The sequence below is a fragment of the Microtus ochrogaster genome, chromosome 10 (assembly GCF_000317375.1).
Source record: "Microtus ochrogaster isolate Prairie Vole_2 chromosome 10, MicOch1.0, whole genome shotgun sequence".
Lineage (NCBI taxonomy): Eukaryota > Metazoa > Chordata > Mammalia > Rodentia > Cricetidae > Microtus > Microtus ochrogaster.
The window spans coordinates 74429277-74443776 of NC_022016.1; the positions used below are offsets into that span (position 1 = coordinate 74429277).

The 14500-nt window shown below is 50.5% G+C and overlaps 1 protein-coding gene across 1 annotated transcript in view; it reads left to right on the forward strand.

Annotated features, from left to right (window-relative positions):
- LOC101981637 (NADH-cytochrome b5 reductase-like) overlaps positions 1 to 10343 on the forward strand; it is a 16989-nt gene extending 6646 nt beyond the window's left edge. The window contains exons 4-7 of the mRNA XM_026781759.1: positions 443 to 530; positions 3804 to 3908; positions 6922 to 7125; positions 10133 to 10343. Of these exons, the coding sequence (XP_026637560.1) occupies positions 443 to 530; positions 3804 to 3908; positions 6922 to 7125; positions 10133 to 10336 (601 nt within the window). The 3' untranslated portion in view covers positions 10337 to 10343. The remainder of the gene's footprint in view (positions 1 to 442; positions 531 to 3803; positions 3909 to 6921; positions 7126 to 10132) is intronic.
- Positions 10344 to 14500: the final 4157 nt, after the last annotated feature.

The following is a 14500-nucleotide window of genomic DNA, read 5'->3' on the forward strand; positions in this document are numbered from 1 at the left end:
TTGGTTTTTCAAGACAGGGTTTCTCTGTAGCTTTGGAGCCTGTCCCGGAACTAGCTCTTGTAGACCAGGATGGCCTCGAACTCACAGAGATCCGCCTGCCTCTGCCTCCCAAGTGCTGGGATTACCACCGCCCGACATCAGTGTTCTTTTTGACATACTCTATGACTGATTCCAGTGAAGTCACACCCACGACCTAAATGCCCACCCCTACTTTTCAGGAGATGCTGCTGAAGAATTAACTGACCTGCACACATGTCTCACAAGTCATGGGTGGTGGTGAACTCACTGCCCTTCCTTCTGCTGTTCCTTACCTGTCCCTTGGCGAGGACCTCTGGGAATGACTGGGACCCATCTCTATGTCCATTAGCCTGACTGAGGAGGCGCATGACAAGAGTCTACTAAACGACTGGCTACCCACTGTCTGTGTACTTTTTCTTCCCAGAGGTACAGCAGATGGCTTAGAAATTCAGAGAGCCTATACTCCCATCAGCCCTGTCACTGCGGAAGGATACTTTGATGTTTTAATCAAGGTGAGTTTATTCTTGTTGAGGCTTTTGTAAGGTGCTATGGACTTGGACCTCCCCCCTCTAGCCTGACTGGGTTGGAGGGGTTCCCGTCTATTAGTTGGTGTGAGAATAAGCTGACTTGAAGGAGCAATAGTTTGGGGGGCCTCTTCCCTCTCCTTTTCCAAGGAGGGTGCTGCTGGCCATTACAGAGGGCATGTTACTGGGAGATTTCAGGAAAGCTGTGCCTTATCACCTGTTATCAACCAATGGAAAGAAAGTACTGAGCTGAGATGAAGTAGGAGCAAGTCCCAGCACCTGTGTTTGCTGGCACAGGGATCCAGCCTGACCTGGAGGGACCAAGCCCAGGACAGAGTGATCAGAACGGCTCAATGCAGCATGATGCTAGTCATGAGAAGAGGCCTGGCCCAGCTCAGGGCAACTGGTATACAAGGAGCTCAGGCCCAGCTTCCTGATAGATACTATGTGTTTGAGGGCTGAGAAATAAGTGAGGTCTGAGACTGGGAGCAGCATAGCAGAAGACAGACGGATTGGGAGAGGTGTTCATCCAGGCATAAAAGGGGACAGGGTGCCAGAAGAGAAAAGAGCCTGAAGAGCCTTCAGACAGAACTAACCTGACATCCTCTCTCCAGGAGGTGGGCCTCGAAGGGGGAGTATGAGCTGATGGTGTCAGGGAATGGCATTCTAGGCCGAGAGTGCCCATAGCCAGATGTAGGAAAGGGGGACAGGAAACAGGTCCTCTGGGGGGGGGGGCATCTGGGCCAGAGGAAGAACTGTCAGAGCCGAGTGAAATGAGATGGACACAAAATGCCCCTGGAGACCCAAGATCATAGCAGTAAATTACAGTCAAGGAGGCCTAGAGTGAGGAAACTAAGCAGATTGCTTTTCACGGACCCACTGACGCTCTGACCTTTGGCCTCCAGCAAGTGCTGCTTCGTGCACTCCAACCTGTTGTAGCTCTGCCAGGCACGTCCAGCCTTGCAACACCATGCCATGTCTACAGAGTCCATGCTCCAGAACAATAGACTCGATAAACACCCCCAAACAAAAATACTAATGTTTTAAAATAAGTTTTCAATTTAGTGTCAGGCCACTTTCAAAGCTCCCCTTAGCTGTCTGTGGCCACAGGCCACAGTCTGACACACCTGCCAGTGAGAGCATTTCCCTCGTGGAGTCCTAGGGAGCATACCCACGCCTCTTCCAAGGCCGTGCCATTATTTACTGGTCAGCAGGCTGAGGCCCCAGGAGAGCGAAAGTGGAAGGTGGAGGAAGGAGGGCTATGGGTAAGCAAGCCCCTGACTCTGGGGCCTAGGGCCGCCTTCAGCTCCTGCTGCCCTGCTTGCCTTCAGAGCCTGAATGTTTATTCCTTCCCACATAAGCCTGGACGAGCTCCCTTTTGCACGCTACTGTTTGTCTGGGAGATTCCACAAATCCTCTCCAAATGGCCTGCTTCCCGGCGCTGCTTGTCTAGGGTGCTTCTGCAGAGAGGATAAGCCTGGAGACAGCCCTCCAGAGCAGCTGGGTCCCTCCCAGCTGCAAGGCCGATTTTCTCCTGGCTGGGAAGAGCTGGAAATGTCTGTGCAAATTGGGAAGGCAGTGGGAATTTGTGGGTTGACTTTCCCCACGAGGAAATGAAGGCGGGCTTCTTTTTCAGGCACCTGCTGGGCACTGATTATGCTGCTTGTAGCTCTGTTCACATTTTCTCATTTCAACTCATGACCTCAGGAAGACCACATTATCCCCATTTTAGCGATGAAGACACTAAAGCTGCAAAGCCTCTTGGGTAGTGGACTGATGGACGCTTGCTCCGGGCTAGGCTCTGCGTGGTGCTCTTTCTTTGGTGTTGTCATGTCATGGGGCACCCAGGGCCATAGCTGTGTTCTGTTTGTTTGTTTCTTTGTTTTATGTGTTTAAATGTTTTGTCTGTGTATATGTCTAAGAGTGGCTGCTTCCCTAGAACTGGAGTTACAGTCAGTTGTGAGCCACCATGTGGGTGCTAGAAATCGAACCCAGGTCCTCTGGAAGAACGGCCAGTGTTCTTAACTGCTGAAACATCTCTCTAACCCCCATAGCTGGGGTTTTTACTTTCCCCAAATTGGGCCCAGCAACCAAAATGTGTTCCCACACACCTTCCAGTAAAAACCCTCCCTCCCAGGCCTCTCCCAGGTGAGCAGGGCTTCCTGTGCCTTGTGTAGCTGGTGTCAGAGGTAGCTGCTGGTGCTCAAAGGCAGGTCTGATCACCAAATCTAGTCTCTCCTTCAAGCCTGGGGCCATCCCAACCACCCTTCCAGTTTTGTCCCCAACTGTTTCCCCTGACTCTACCCCTACATGGCCATCGGTTCTTCCCTAGAGAAGACTGGACTCTGTGCTGTTGACCATGCTGCTGCAGGTGCCCAGAGTTTTCTTTGCATGTCTCCCTGACCCCCAAGAAGGTCAGCCTTATCTCACTGTATGGGCTCAGGGCTCCTGTTCGTGGGTCAGTATCTACCTTGTTTATGTCTGAGATGTCCATATGCATTCTTCTGATCCTTGAAGCCCTTTCAGAGGAGGCCTGACTGGATAAATGAGTTGACTGGAATACTTTCTGCTGCATGTTCAGGGGTCAGGCACTGGGTGTCTTCCTGGTGTTTCGGGTCTCACTGTGTGCCCTGCTACCCCAGCATGGTGCTCGGAACAGAGCAGACAGGCAGTGTGGACTCACATAGCAGCCATCCCATCAGGAGGTGATATAGAGTAAGCCGGAGACAGTACACATGCACTTGGCTTTAGCCTGCCTGGAATTGCAGAATTATGAGTTTATTGCTGACATTTCAGAAGTGGGAGGGTTTTCGGTAAAAATATGAATCTCCTGCATCTCTTGGAAGACTCCTAAGATCTGGCAACGTCTGTCCCACAATCTACAGGCTAGCACCTGTGAAATAGCTTCCCTGTTAGAAGGGACATCCCTTGGCAGCCTGCTGTCTCTCTGACACTAAGTACTAGTTGCTTTAGTCACTACTCCATCTTTGCTGGGCTGCATTCCCTGCGTGCTCTCCTCAGGCATTTGGTGTGAGACCTTGAAGTTGGTAGGTCACTGGAGTTTCATCTCAACCTCATCATCCACCTTGTGTAGGTAGATGCCAGTGTGGACGATAGCTCCAACATGTAGGGCGCAGAAGAAGACAACCTGAGAGTTCCTTGGGAGTCACTGAGCATTCAGAAGGAATTCCAAGTGTTGGCTAGGGAGGCTTGCGCAGCAGAACTTGCCGCCCACTAACTGTTCCCTGTGTTTGCTTCAAGTGCTATCAGACTGGGCTGATGTCCCGGTACGTGGAGTCCTGGAGAATAGGAGACACAGCTTTCTGGAGAGGGCCTTTCGGAAGCTTCTTGTATGAACCAAACAAGGTCAGTCCTTTAGTCCTGAGGAGCTTTGCAGGGGCTGTCTCCCTGCTGAGAGTTCCCTGTTCCAGGCTATAGAAGCGCAGTGCAATCTTCTTCCAATACGTAAACCCAATACCCAGAGTAACGTTGGCCTTAGACAAGGGAGGGAATGGATAGGCCCTAATAAACAAAACTGTCCACTTTACTCCGGAATTGTTAGTGAGTCCCTGTGACTCAGAAAATTGGGCCCGAGTACTTAGGGTTCAGGACCCCATGCCCTCTGACTCTCATATCCTGTTCCAGTTGTACCTTCTTCTCGGGAGGCTGAATGCAGCGCACACTTAATGCCAAGAGCCGAACACCTCTAGTTTGGAAGTCTCGTGCCCTCATCTCCGTGGTGTGCTTGGGTCCCAGAAAGCACTGGTAGTTTCTCTTCGGCTGTCTCATGCTTGGGAGGACATCCAGTAGTGTGTATCGACAGTCTTGAGAATCCTTTGACCCAGTAATTCCACCTCTGGAAGTCTATTACAAAGAGAAAAAAAAAAAATCAAACTCTGCTTCTCCTGTCTGTGCTAGTGGCATTTTTATTTATAATAACGAAAGAGGCAACTGAGCATCCAACAAAGAGAAGAGTTAAGCACACTGGGTTACAGGTTTTTGATAGAACATTCTCCTAGAGTTCGAAGTTATGTTTTTAATGATGCTCTATGCTTATGCTATAAGAGCAAGTGACAAGTACTAGGCACAAGGCAATATACACCCACTAGGGAAACTAATTTAAAATGCACAGAAAAAAATGTATATGGAAAATGTGTGAAATGTTAGCAGGTTTGGGTGGGGAAATTATGGACAATTTTCATTTTCTTCATTATACTTTCCAAATTATCTGGAATGAACACCTATTACCTTTATAATTAGGAAAACAAAGCAAAACCAAAACAAGTGGAAAATAATGAATCATGCTTGCCTTGCCATTCTTTTTGTTTAATTTAAAAATAGCTTTTATTGTATTTTCCCCTTATTATAAATGCAAAACATGTTCTCTAACCAAAAGAAAAAAAATCATCAGCAGAGACAGACAGAAAGAAGAATGCACCTGCAAACCATCTTCCCGGGATGCCAGCTCACGTCCTCACTTCCAAACCCTCTCCCACACATGGCATATGTACAAACACGTACACGCAAACGTGTGTATGAGCATCATGATACAGCCCTGTCAGGACTGGGATGTAGCTCAGTGTACTGCTTGCCTGGCCTTTGTAGGACCTGGCTTCCACCGGCACAGTCACAGGAAATGCATACCCTCATGCAGACTGCCAAAGCCATCCCCTGTGCAGGCTCTGGCTCTAACCCTTGCCATGTGATGGCTCACTCAGCCCCCACGGCAACTCGCAGGTGACTCGGCCCTCCTTTGACACTTGAAGGTGTGTATGTTATCTCTCTCCAGCAGTATTCTGGTATCACTCATGTCAGCCCTGCATTCTGTGTCCTCTAGACCCTTGAGAGCAGGGTGTAGGTGTTGTTTCTTTTCCTAGCTTAGAGCAAATGGTTCTCAGATCATCTTTCCCATGAGAGAGCCCCCCAGTGCCTGTGACCTGTATCTTGAGGACATCAGAGCCTCCCAGGTCCAGCAGCAAAGGGGCAGGGTAGTGCCCCATGTTCAGATGGGCCACCAAAGCTTTGCCAGGGCCTGCTTTGCTCCCTGAGAAGGCTCAGGTACCCAGCCCCTTGCTAGCCCTGCCCTGTAGTTGTCGCATTAAATCAACCATACAAATGTCTGTCTGTGCCTTCATGCCACAGGCAGACACTAGCGTCTGTCCAGGGAGAGACAGGTAGTGTTTGCCAGTGTGGTGTGAGGGAGCACAATGCACTAGGGGACAGGAAAGGAAGAACTCCCACCCCAGCTCTGCTCAGGGAAGGCTTCCTAGAACTCAGCCTGAGTAAGGAGCAGCGAGGCAAGTCACAGACCTAGAGGTTGGAGGGACCATGGTTACAGGATCTCAGTCTTAATAAGGGGAAAAGCTGGAATGATTAAATCTCAACTCCATACCGGGTGCTTATGTTCCCTCCTCTGGTCCTCGTGGTGGTGCTGAGACAGGAGCTATTTTAGGAAACGCTCTCATTATTGTTTCCCACCAGCGAAGAAATGGAGGCCCAGATCACATGGTTAGTGTTTATACACACGAGTCTAATCTCTGGAATGAAAAAGGTGAGTATTTTTCTGTGTGTAGCAGGCATTAACCTTTAAGAAACTGACTGAGAACCAGGCAGTGATGGTGCATGCTGTTAATCCAAGCTCTTGGGAGGCAGAGGCAGGCATAACTTTTGAGTTTGAGTCTACTGAGTTCCAAAACAGCCAGGGCTATACAGAGAAAACCTGTCTTGAAAAAAGCAAAAATAACAAAAGAAAGAAAAGAAAGGAAGGAAGGAAGGAAGGAAGGAAGGAAGGAAGGAAGGAAGGAAGGAAGGAAGAGAAACTGACTTTGAAAAGGTCTGCCTTTTTTTTTTAAAAAAAGAAACCTACAAACAGGAAATGGGCTCACTGAGGAGGGTGGATGATACTAGGTCTCTTGGGCAGGAACCTACCTTACAGTGCCATGCTAGGCGCATGTATATATCACTTCATTTAGTTCAGAGAAGAGAGGTTCAGGGTTCTAGACTGGAGCCCAAGACCTTTGTAGAGCTCCCCAGGGTCAGAAAGCAGGCTGGGATGGAGTTGGGAGGGGAAAGGCTTTGGTAGGAGAGGATGTGACTTTGGGAGGTAGTGGGTTCCTTGCTAGCACAAACATGTAAGCAGAGGCAGCCAAGCCCCTTTCACATTGGGCTACAGTGCAGGAGCTGCAGAATCCCAAAAGCTGTGTTTTGCAGGCCTTGCCCGCTGCTCACAAACCAGGTGGCTTCCTGCACCAGTGTAGAGTGTGGCAGAGATGGTTGGGACACGGGAGAAAGGCATTGCTGTTCAGCTTAGCCAAGAGAAGACCCACAAATGGATAGTAGGTGAGACCCCACCGTCTGCTCTGCTGTCCATCCCCTCTAGTATGGTGAACTCCTCATGCTGGCAGCTGGCACAGGCCTGGCCCCTATGGTGCCCATCCTGCAGAGCATCACAGACAATGCAGATGACGAGACCTTCGTCACCTTGGTTGGCTGCTTCAAGACCTTCGAGGCCATCTACCTGAAGACCTTCCTCCAGGAGCAGGCCAGGTTCTGGAACGTGCGAACCTTCTTTGTCCTCAGTCAGGTGAGCCCAGGGTGAAGGCTTCCTCCCCTAAGAAGCTGCACTTCCTCTGTGCTGTCCTGAGGACTGACTGTGGCCTCTATGCCCTGTGCTGTACTGATAGTCCCAAGACCTTTGTGTGAAAGGTAGGCAGTGGCAAGTCCATCACACAGAGGAGGAAGCATGCTTAAAGAAGGGCTGGGCCCCATGCTTCACACTCCTGAGCCCCAATTCATAGCCGTTGTCCTCCACTATGTTCCACCCACCTCCTGGGATCCCTTGTGTGGGCTGGGACCTGAATATGGGGTCAAGGCAGCAGCAGAAGCCATGTTCAGGTGTTTGTGGCTAAGAATGTGGGCCCACATACTCCTTGTGATACTTAACATGAGGCCAGGCCCAGAGTAGAGGCTCCATCAAGACTGGCTGGGCAGTATCTTCAGTAAGGTCTCTGCCACCTCCATCTGTTCCTCCACACAGCAGCAGAATGGCTACTGTTGGACTCAGCGAGCTACAGGTTTTCTAGCTGGAAACCACCTATATCCTGTTTCCTGTGTCCCCGTCCCTGCCAGCTCCTGCCGCAGCATGCCTGATCTCAAGCCAAGCCTCTGTCACTGATTGTCTGTCTGCTTTCTAGAGGTCTGGTTTTGCTTCTTCTGGACTTAGCCCATGCTGCCATTCCCCTCCCCATTTCCTTTTGCTTGAGGGTAGCCATATAGTCCTGTACTATACTCCCTGCTCAGTTTCCTTCTTGAGACATTTCTGGAAAATCTCTGGCAGTTAATATGATCCTCAGCCTTTTAGCTGGGGCCAGGAAACTGGAGAGCTTTGTAGAGCCATGGTCCTCACACATGTCCACAGGTGGAAAGCTCTTTGACATGTTTGGTGAACATCAGTAGCAGCAGGAAGTGTCCAAGCCAGGGCATGAAGCAGGAGGCTGGTGTGCAGCTGAGGGGACGAGGGAAGGACTTGGGTCAACAGCACAGAAATCCTACCAAAGCCTGGGCCAGGCACCTGGCGAACTCACCTGACTGCTGGCTAGCCCTCTTCCCCTCTGACCTCAACCAAATGAGAGATGCCTGGGACACAAATGGAGGTGAGACACTTCCTGTTTGCAAGGACAGCTGGTCATCTCTGTGGCTTAGTTATCCTCTGTTGCTGATAAAGATGGTGACCAGGAGCAGCTTTGGAAGAAAGGTGTAGTCCATCTGGAGTGGAAGTCATGGCAGAAACTTGAACCCAAAGACAGGAACCAAAGCATAGACCGTGAAGGAATGCTTCTTCCTGGCTTGTTCAGTTTACTTTATACCCCAGGACCCTGCTCAGGAATAGCACCACCCACAGTGAGCTGGACCCTTCCTCATTGATCACCAGTTAAGAAAAGGAAATGGCCAGGCAGTGGTGGCGCACGCCTTTAATTCCAGCACCTGGGAGGCAGAGGCAGGCAGATCTCTGTGAGTTCAAGGCCAGCCTGGTCTACATAGAGAGTTCTAAGCCAGCCAAGGCTGTACACAGTGAGTCCCTGTCTCATTTTTTTTTTTAAAAAAATAGAATGAGAGAACGTGTTCCACAGGCTTGCCAAAAACTGGTCTGATCTCGAGGCAATTACTCACCTGAGGGTCTTTCTTAGACGACTCCAGCTTTAGTGAGTTGACAAAAACTTCCCAGGATAGTGCTCTTCTTTGAACATTTCTGTGTGCCACTCAGAGCCCTTCAGTCCCCACACAGTCGCATGAGGCTTGTACTGCCATCCTGTCTCCTTTACAGACGTAGAACCCGAAGTAACAAGGTAGCCGCGACCGAGAGCTGGGTGCCAGCCCAGCTGGTCCTGCACAGAGGACATTCTCCTAGCGGTCTATCAGTACAGTACACATACAGGCCAGATGATGTCCGTCACTTCTGACTAGCGGGAGGGCAAGTGAGGTCAGGACTGTTGCAGGAAAGACGTGGCATCTGAACCAGGGATATATAGTAAAGTTCACTTTTGGCTCTGCCAGACTGTGATGATGCTAGATGCCAAAGGCTGGGCAGGAAAATGGGCTGACTCGATAACGGGAGTCAGGGGTGACTTGGTAACTCTGCTCACCCACATACATTGCCTCAGCTTGCCGCTTTCCCTGCCTCAGCCTAGGAACAGCATCTTCAGGTTCCCGCCACTTCCGCCGACTTGGCCTTCATTCTGTACCGCCTTGCTCCTAGCCATTCACTGCCCCCACTCCTCTACGACTCCCCAAGCCCATTGGCCTGTTGACCTTGCCAGCTCCATCTTGGCCTGCCCTCCCCGTTGCTGTGTCCTGGTACTGCTGTCGAGCTTGCAGGTACACCGGCCCTAGCAGCTAGCCTTTGTTCCTGCTGTCCCCTTCCTGGATCTGCTGAGGCAGAAGTTCATCCTGCAGGCTCAGAGCCCCAAGGGGTGCTAGTGTTTCTGCTGCCCCAGCCCTGTGTCTGTCATCACCGTGCCTACCTATCTATCATTGTTTAAGGTCTCTACCACGACTGAGGAGTAACCAGACTCAGCGCATCTTGGGATGCACAATTAGGAGGGCCAGTAGAACTGAGTGGTTGGGGAGAATCAAGAAATGGGAAGGAGAAATAAGGCCAAGTGATGTCTGCCTGCTCTGTCCTCAAGGTTCTACTGGGTCAGGAGAGTGTTTGGGGGAGTAGAGGAAGATCCAGTTGATTGCAGAGTGCCCTTGACAGTACCAGAGGACATGGAAGTCATCCAGACTCCCTGAAGTGGGACTACAAGGCCTGAAAGTACATGGGACACTAGGAGCCCTTGCCCCTCAGGCCTCCACAGGACTGTGTTCTTACTCTGGCTGGAGGACCATGGCTTTCCACAGCCTGGGCCTTTATCTCATAGCTCAGAGGCTAGTAACTCAGCATGGCAGTTGCTAGGACTCTCTCTCCAGGGCTCCCTAGGAACTAGGAGCTTTTTTTTGGTTTCTACCATTCCCCACAATGGCAGAAGAGAACTGACTGAGTGAACACCGAGAACCCCAAGAGTCATGGTTGCTCTTTCTTGTCTTCTCAGGAGGTCTCCCCAGAGCAGCTTCCCTGGAGCTACCGTGAGAAGACCCGCTTTGGCCGCCTGGGCCAGGAACTGCTTGATGAGCTAGTGGCCCACTGCCGGAGAAAGCCGTTTACATTAGTCTGTGGCTCACCTGAATTTACTGAGGACATGGCTCGGTGTCTGCTGGCTGCTGGCCTGACTAAGGATTCCTACTTCCTCTTCTAGCCCTGGCCGTGGACCTTATACAGGGGCACAGGAAGGAGCCCAGACTAGAATCAGAAGACATGGAGTCCAGGCCAGACCCTGCTGCTGACTTACCCAGAGACCTTGGGAAAATGTCATCACCCTTGGCACTTTCTTTCCTGTCTGCACAGAAGGTTTGCCCTTCCCTCCTAGTTCTGGTGTGTGAAGGGAACCCAGCAGCTAGCCTGGAAGCCAGGGATGACTCCTCCAAGGAATCCAAACATGGAGTCCTGCCGAGCTCAGGATGGTGGGCACTGGATGGGATAAGGGGAGAGGAGCCTTTCTGATCCTTCCAGAGGGTCCAGAGTCGGTGGTAAGAGAATGACTTTCTGGAAAAGCTTGGAGCTCTCTGGAGGACCTTAGCTTCTCTACCTTCCATGGGTTGAACCTGACTTGCTGAAGGCCTTGCTCGATGACCTGACTGTGTTCTCAGAACAAGGCGCTTCCCTGGATCAGTTCTGTGTCAGCGCCAAGTCTTCCCTGCCATGATCAGCTTCATGCTCAGTTTCTCTTTCCTGACTCAGGAAGCCAGCCCAGAGTCCTTTCCCCACAAAAGAAGAGTAATAGAGGCAAATGCCCCTCCCTCCTGCAGGCAGCCACATAGCCCGTGCCTTCAGCTCGGTGCCCTGGCGACAGTTGCTATGGAGATCTAAAGATAGAGCAGGAGTCAGGAGACCTGGGTCCCTCTCCCAGCTCTGCCCACTGAGTGGCTGCTGATCCAGGTCCACCCAGCCCCCACCCCCACCTCCTCCATCCTGCACGGGGCATGCCCTCTCCAGGGAACTTGCTGCCCCTGGGTATCAAGTCGACTTAATGAATTCTGCTTTCCACAGCCTGGGCCCCAGTATGCTGCGCCAGCACAGGCTAGATACAGGCAGTCCCAGATCTAAAGCTCGGCAGTGGAATGTTAGAAGCTGAGAGCTAGGAGCCTTCAGGATTAGGCATTTTTAACAGCAGAGTTGCAGTCTTCCCAGCTGAGCAGACGCTCTGATGCCAGAAAACCCTGTCCAGCAGATTCACTATACAAACAGGGAAACCAAGGCCCCAAGAGTGGCTCACCCAAGCTGAATGGCAGGGACAGCCCTACAGGTCTCCCCCCCTGCTCATGGTTGTACACCCTGCTTTTCAAACTGGCCTCCATGGGACACTGGGGAACCTTGCCTGGAAGGCAGCAGGAAAGGGTGTAGAGGGATCCCAGGTCCCCTTCAGTCACAGCAGGTCAGTGTGGTGAGGCCTAGAGGAGTTTTTGTCTTTGCTATCCCACCCAGAAAACCAAAACCAATAAATCCCTGTTCTGCGCCGTGTTCACTGTACGGACATGGTGAGCAGCTGTGTGGCAGGAAGTTTTCACGCCGAGCATCGACATGGGACTTCTGTCGTGGTTTGCAGGGTGTTAGGTGCGACTTCTCAGAACCGGGTGTCATGGGCACATTAAAGTTCCATGAACATAAGTCAAGACGCTTCATTTTGTTTGGCCTGGGTCCTCAACCTGCTTGGGACCGTTTTCACCGGGTCTCAGGCCCAGCAGGTGTGATGAGTGAAAGGCCCTGGCCCAGGACCAGGGCTCCCAAGCACAGTTCATGCTCTGTTCTTGCCTTGCCTATGTCTTGGGACAAGACACACGTCCTCTCTCAGGGCTCCTAGAGCTTCACCGCCTTGCCTTGCTGAATCCTGCTGGTGGTCATCATGGATGCTCCTGGGGGACAAAGAGCCGACCATCCTGGGAAATAGCAGCAAAGGTGCCAGGCACAACCTTCCCACTAGAGAGCCCCAACCAAGGCACACATTGGAACTCAAAGCTCCAAAAGGGGTGAGTATTGTAGAAATGGGCTCCTCGGTGCTAAGAGAGTGGTGAACGGGGCTTGAGCCTGGCCTGCAGGAAGGGCAAGGACACTCCCCTGCCCTGAGACTAGAAGCTTCAGAAGCAGTGCTCTTGCTCATCTCTGGGACGGTGGGGGAAGGCTCCACTTAAGGCGAGGAATCAAGGGCAGTCCCCACCTGCCTCTGTCTGTTTCTGTTTTAGATATTTAATGCCTGGACTTTAGATCAGGCCACCCAGAGGCAACTAACACCCCCACCCTAGGGTGGATCTCTTTCCTTCACATCACTCTGTAGGAGTTTGGGCCACCTGACTACTAGTGCGATGTTTGTTTGTTTGTTTGTTTCAAGACATGGTTTATACTGTAAAGATTTATCACTCAAATTGGCTTAATAAAATGCTGATTGGCTAGTAGCTAGGCGGGAAGTATAGACAGGGTAACCAAACTAAGGATGATGGGAAAGAGAAGGGCGGGGTTTGGAGTCACCAGCAGATGCAGAGGGAGAGGACATGAATGTGCCCTGCTAATAAATGTACCACCACATGGCAGAGTGTAAATGAGGAATATGGGTTAATTTAAAAATGTAAGCGCTAGTTAGTAATAAGCCTGAGCTATTGACTGAGCATTTATAATTAAAATAAGCCTCTGTATGGTAATTTGGGAAGTGGCTACTGATTATCTGGGAACATGGAGTCGGGCAAGGAAACATCCAACTACATATGCATTTCTTCATTGCCCTGACTGTCCTGGAATTCACTCTATAGACTAGGCTGGCCTCAAACTCAGAAATCTTCCTGCCTCTACCTTCTAAGTGCAAGATTAAAGGTGTATGCTACCACCACCTGGCTTTCTACTAGTGGGATTAATGATCATGGAATATTAGTGAGGGCACAGACGTGCCCACAATGCCAAGATGCCAAAAGTTCTCTGTCACCTGGGTACTTGAGAGCCCACAGCTAGTGTTTGTTGTGCCTGGCAAGGTACAGGTGAGCATTAGAGAGGACCAATTAGAATTCATGAAGTCCATCTCACTTGGTGTGCGGGTTCTGTCAGCCAGGTAGTCCCTCCCTCTCTCTGCAGGCTGTGGGGATGGAGTACCCTGAGTACTGCTACTGTGTGATAGTGCAGTGGCACTCACGAGCTGAACGTGACCTAAAGGCCTCAGGAGGCCAACAAAGAGCTCACTACTCTGTGAGAGACAGAGCAGCACCCCAGACTCCTCTGCCACTGACCCTCTCATCAGTCAGGGAGCACAGCAAAAGCCTGCCTGACCTAGCCCAGCTACTGTATTACCATTACAGAGGGTGCTCAGCACCTCCTGGAGGTACATTACCGAGACATAAGCAGAATTGTACAGTACTGTACATGTGGCAGGACTCTTCTTCAACAGGGGATCATGCCATTAAATTACCCAGGTTAGAGACACGAGTTAAGCCACCAGCCACCAAGATCGTGTAAGTTCCAACACGTGTAATTGTTTTAAAAGTTATATGATACATGAGTATACCTGGAGGTACATATACATAGACTTCTGTTCCTATATGGTGTGTGACAGTCAAGACTAAAATCTATTCATGGAAAAGAGGATTGAAAAATAAGCAGTTCTCTTTTGTTTGTTTTGTTTCAATGCTGGGGACTGGTCCTAGAGCCTCATGGTTGCTAAACTAAGGACACACTCTAGCACAGCCAAGCCCCAGTAAAGGATTCCAGGAGAACACCAGACTGTAGTCAAAAATGACAGGACTAGGTCTCCATGTACCAACACGGATTACATGTTTTTAAACGTCACAATGGAATAAATTGCACATAGTAAAAGGACAGGTACAGGGCCAGCAAGATGGCTCAGCATCTACTGGTGTTTGCTGCCAAGTCTGACAACCTGAGTTTGAACCCTGGAACCCACATGGTGAAGAGAGGATTGACTCCCAAAAGTTGTTCTCTGGCGAACATATACACACACTCCAATAAACACATACATACATACAAAAAAAAATTGGGACTGGGACAGTACTTATACTTTGGAATTGTAAAACTCCAAAATAATGTTTACTGTTGAGAGATAGCCCAGTGCAAACCCAGAGGTGAGTGCTGGTGATAGACAGACAGGCAAGGGCCAGGGAGGGACTGCTGGCCATACCTGATCTTGTATTGTGTTACAGAAAATACTTGAAAGAGATTCTGGAAAATCTGGGTGTTGGGTTCCCTGGTCGCTGCATTAAACGCCTCGTGTTTAAAAAATAGTTCTACAATTAAAGATTGCAAGGCAGGATCTGCTGTACCCAGGCAGGTGCACACCTGTAACCCCAGCACTTGGGAGGGGAGACAG